The 4,133-nt window shown below is 32.3% G+C and overlaps 1 protein-coding gene across 1 annotated transcript; it reads left to right on the top strand.

The window, feature by feature from the left end:
• Window positions 1–758: 758 nt before the first annotated feature.
• On the top strand, window positions 759–3,362 carry LOC146955672 (B3 domain-containing protein At2g36080-like). The gene is made up of 2 exons (XM_085722542.1): window positions 759–1,715; window positions 2,923–3,362. The coding sequence occupies exons 1-2, from the start codon at window positions 974–976 to the stop codon at window positions 3,186–3,188; spliced, it is 1,008 nt and encodes a 335-aa protein (XP_085578668.1). The 5' UTR covers window positions 759–973; the 3' UTR covers window positions 3,189–3,362.
• Window positions 3,363–4,133: the final 771 nt, after the last annotated feature.

The raw sequence follows: 4,133 nt of genomic DNA, 5'->3' as shown, positions 1-4,133 counted from the left end.
TACATCCATTTTGAAAAGGCCAATAAGCATTTGCTTACATTTGGCCTATTGCCTTTTTTTTTTACCCGTTGGAATTGGAATAATAAATTAATACCAAGAGTTTTGTAACTTATTGGAAATCCCAAATACCAAAACAAAATTGCAAAAATAAATAAAGGAAAATGTTAGGCACTTGTTAAGAAGCTTAAAGAAGAAATTGTGTCTTGGAATTGATGCATTCAACACGTTGAAACTTGAAAGAGACAATTTTTTTACATGAAACTTACAAATTATTTCTATTTTATAATCCTTAACAAGTGTCCTAAGGACACTTGTTTAGGACACTTGTTAGCAAGACCCATAAATAAACTTTGGTATTGGAAATTTGAATGAATCGAAAATTTATCAATATAATGGAATATATGTAATTATATATATATATATATATAGGTCGGCTCGTTAGGCTTAATAAACTTTTCTACAAGCCTTAATCGTATGACCTATTTAAATTAATGATTTTTTTAAAAAAAAAAAACTTGAGCCTAACATTTTTACTAAACGAGATAGGTCATACTAAACTTTAATTAGGCCGAGTTATAGACTCTCACAAACGATCTGACCTATTCTCACCTTACAACACTAGTTAGTAATACCATGTTTAAGTTATCTACATTTCTTCAAAGATAACCTAAAATTCTGCACCTAGTTTTTATTTTAATTACATTTGTTTTTTCAGTTGACGTGTATTAATTTTTCCATCTCTAGCTTTCTCTTTCTTTGTCACATATATTGGCAAAGCTCCATCAGATAGTATATAGTTCCCATCCCACATCAAACCATAATCATCACGTCTCTTCTACATCAAACCATTCTAACATCAAACCATTCTATATCCTCTTTCTCTTTCTTTCTCTCTATCCATTAATATTCCTCATCAATTTTCACTTTTTTTTTCTTTTCTCCCCAAACCAAATCACACTAGCTACTCCTTTACATGGATCTTTCAGAAACATCACTCTGGTGGACTCAACAACATCAACAACATCATCAACAACAACAACCGATGTTATTAGTCGAACCAACTTCTTGGTCTCTCCATCACCACCAACCTCCATGGTTCAATTCTCAAATCCATGAAAACTCACCTCATTACAACCTCAAAAACATCGAAGATGAAGAATTAGACACAACCACCACCGTAATAAAACCCGAAGACGAAAAGGAATCAATGTTTGAGAAACCCTTAACACCTTCTGACGTAGGAAAACTCAACCGTCTTGTTATCCCAAAACAATACGCTGAAAAATACTTTCCACTCGGCGGAGCAGACTCCGCCGAGTGCAAAGGACTTTTACTAAGTTTTGAAGATGAGTCAGGGAAGTGTTGGCGTTTCCGTTACTCATATTGGAACAGTAGTCAAAGCTATGTTCTAACAAAAGGTTGGAGTCGTTATGTTAAAGACAAACGACTCGATGCTGGCGATGTCGTTCTGTTTGAACGACATCGTGTTGATAGTCAGAGACTTTTTATCAACTGGAGGAGGAGGAGTGGGGATGATCAGTCGGCGTATGTTAGCAGAGGGGTGGGACATCATGGTAAGGGTAGTGATGGGAATGGTAAGAATGAGGTTGTTAATGGTGTAGGGTGGTCCAGAGGGTTCTATTCTGCGCATGTTCCTTATCCTGCGCATCATCATCAAGTCTTGCCATACCAACATGATCAATGTCTTCATGCAGGTCTTAATATCTCTTCAATGCTATCTCATCTTATTTTTTGCATTCACATTCTAATCAAACAAGTAAACAACTAAGTACTAACCATCCCTAAAAAAATCTAAGTACTAACTAACCATATAAATATATAATTATAATGTTCATTACCCTAATTCAACTTTGATTGATAGTACTTAAATGGGATGCTTTAATCTTCATCTTGACTTGGTTTGAATCTAACTCTAAAAATGTAGCAGTTCTAAAATTCTTGAACAAGAATTTTGTCGGCTATTATAATCCGTCCAACTCGATAATTAGTCTTTACGGTAGCATCTCAGAGATATCCGCTTTACACTAAAAACTAGGTTGATTATATAGTACAATAAAAAAAATTACTGAAAAACCATGCTATTATAATCCGTCCAATTTGACAATTAATCTTTACGGTAGCATCTTGGAGATATTCGCTTTACACTAAAAATTAGGTTGATTATATATACTACAATTAAAACTATATTTTACCCTAAAACCATATTTTTCCCTTTTTCTTTCATTTTATGAGTGTGGACAATAACAATATAATTAAACTAAGCTTCCTTTTTTTTTTCTTTTTTTCTTTTCTTCTTTTATCTTTTTTGCTTAACTTTTGCTTTCAAATATGCTTGATCTTCCTGTTCTTTTTTCTATGAAAAAATTATAACAAGGAAACAACATTTTTCACACTACTTTGTTTTTCAAAAAAAAAAAAAAAAAGAGAAAAAGATTTTGACCAAAAAAAAAAACAAAGAAGATGAAACAATTATATTCTCATGGAAGTGCGTGAAGTCTACCTTCCAATTAATTGGGAGAAATGTGGTTTTATGTTGGGATTTGTGAGAAGCCAAATCCTTTGTTTTCATCTGTTTACTTCAAACACTGCGTGACGTATACGCTCTCATTTTCGTTCATTGAACGTGTGCAATTTTTTTCTTTCAAAACATTAATGTATGAAAAATGAAAAATATTTTTCTTTATTTCAATAATAAAAGTTTATAGGTTCAGAAAACTAGGCGGTGGTGTTTGATTTGTATCCTTCACATCATCCTAATCAGAAACGAATTTTTGAATAGTCACATTTTTCTTATTTTACGGCCCCTTATTTTGTTTGTATGCAAATGCAATAGTAATAATAATATGATTATTATTATCATAGGTTAAAATTTTAATCCATGCACGTGTTATAATGTTACAGGTAGAGGGTCCCAAAGTCAGAACCAAAGGACGAAACCGGTGGGAAAGAGTTCAAGTTCAACTTCTAGTTCAAGGGTACTTAGGTTGTTTGGGGTCAACATGGAATGCCAACCTGAACATGATTCTTCAACACCTCAATGTTCTTATGATAGTAACAATAATAATATGCCATTAACACAAGGTACTCTAGATACCTATCAATATCATCAACCTTCTAATTCTAATTCTCACCCTCACGTGGTACGTCACCAACCATATTACTACTAGATATATGTACCATCCTTGAGGTTGGGTTCTTCTAAGTTATTTTTGTCTTTTTTTTTTTTTTTTAATTAGGTGTAAGATATTAACTATGTATCGACTTTTGTTGCTAATTAGTTTATGCATTAATCTTTTGATTAACATGAAAAGGAATTGTTGGTTGATTATAGAGGATCTATATATCTTGTCTTATGTTTTGGAATGCATGAAAGTTTTAGTTTGTTTATTTGTATGGGGCCTTCATGTTCTCTTTCTACACGAGTTAGTATAAGAATTCACTAATTAAATTATGTGAGAATGTAAGAAGGGACATTTTCCCAATGCAGTGTGCCTCTTCTTGGATCTATTTGAACAAGGTCATATTTGAGACATGTATTTTATGAACAAGGTAGTCTAGATTATAATTAGGACCTAGTCCTTTCAACTTGATCACATTAACTTGATTCCACTTGAAAAATATAGTGGGTATTATAATTTTGTTACTTAAAAGTGGTTGAAGTTAGAAAGTAATGGTTTCCATCTTAGGTTAGTTTTACCTATGCATGTGCAAGTGTTTTTAAAGCAAAAAACAACGTCATAAAAGAAAGGTACAAGGAAAATTAGATATCCAATGAAGATATGTAACATGCTAAAACAACTAAAAAAAATGTTTTAAACTTTAACACAAACAATACAAGCTATAGAAAATTTAGTAATTTTCTAGATGTTATTGTTTATTTTAGCATGATGTTCTCATTTGAAAGTTTGTATATTTGTAGCAATACTGTTACAATGAGTTAAAATGTCTCCAGCATAATGCTCTATAAGCAGGGGCGAAGGGCTTCACACCTATGGGGTAGCACTGGCTACCCCAAATGAAAAAAAATCATGAATATTTCACTTAGATATATATGTAGCTACCCCATTATGATATTATCCGGCTACTTCAAACAATTTTGTTGGTTAAAACAG

Source organism: Medicago sativa, chromosome 1, assembly GCF_051527215.1.
Source record: "Medicago sativa cultivar Bolivia chromosome 1, Bolivia_mono, whole genome shotgun sequence".
In the NCBI taxonomy this organism is placed as follows: domain Eukaryota; kingdom Viridiplantae; phylum Streptophyta; class Magnoliopsida; order Fabales; family Fabaceae; genus Medicago; species Medicago sativa.
Note: the sequence above shows the minus strand (reverse complement) of the source record. Positions and strands in the feature narration are given on the sequence as shown.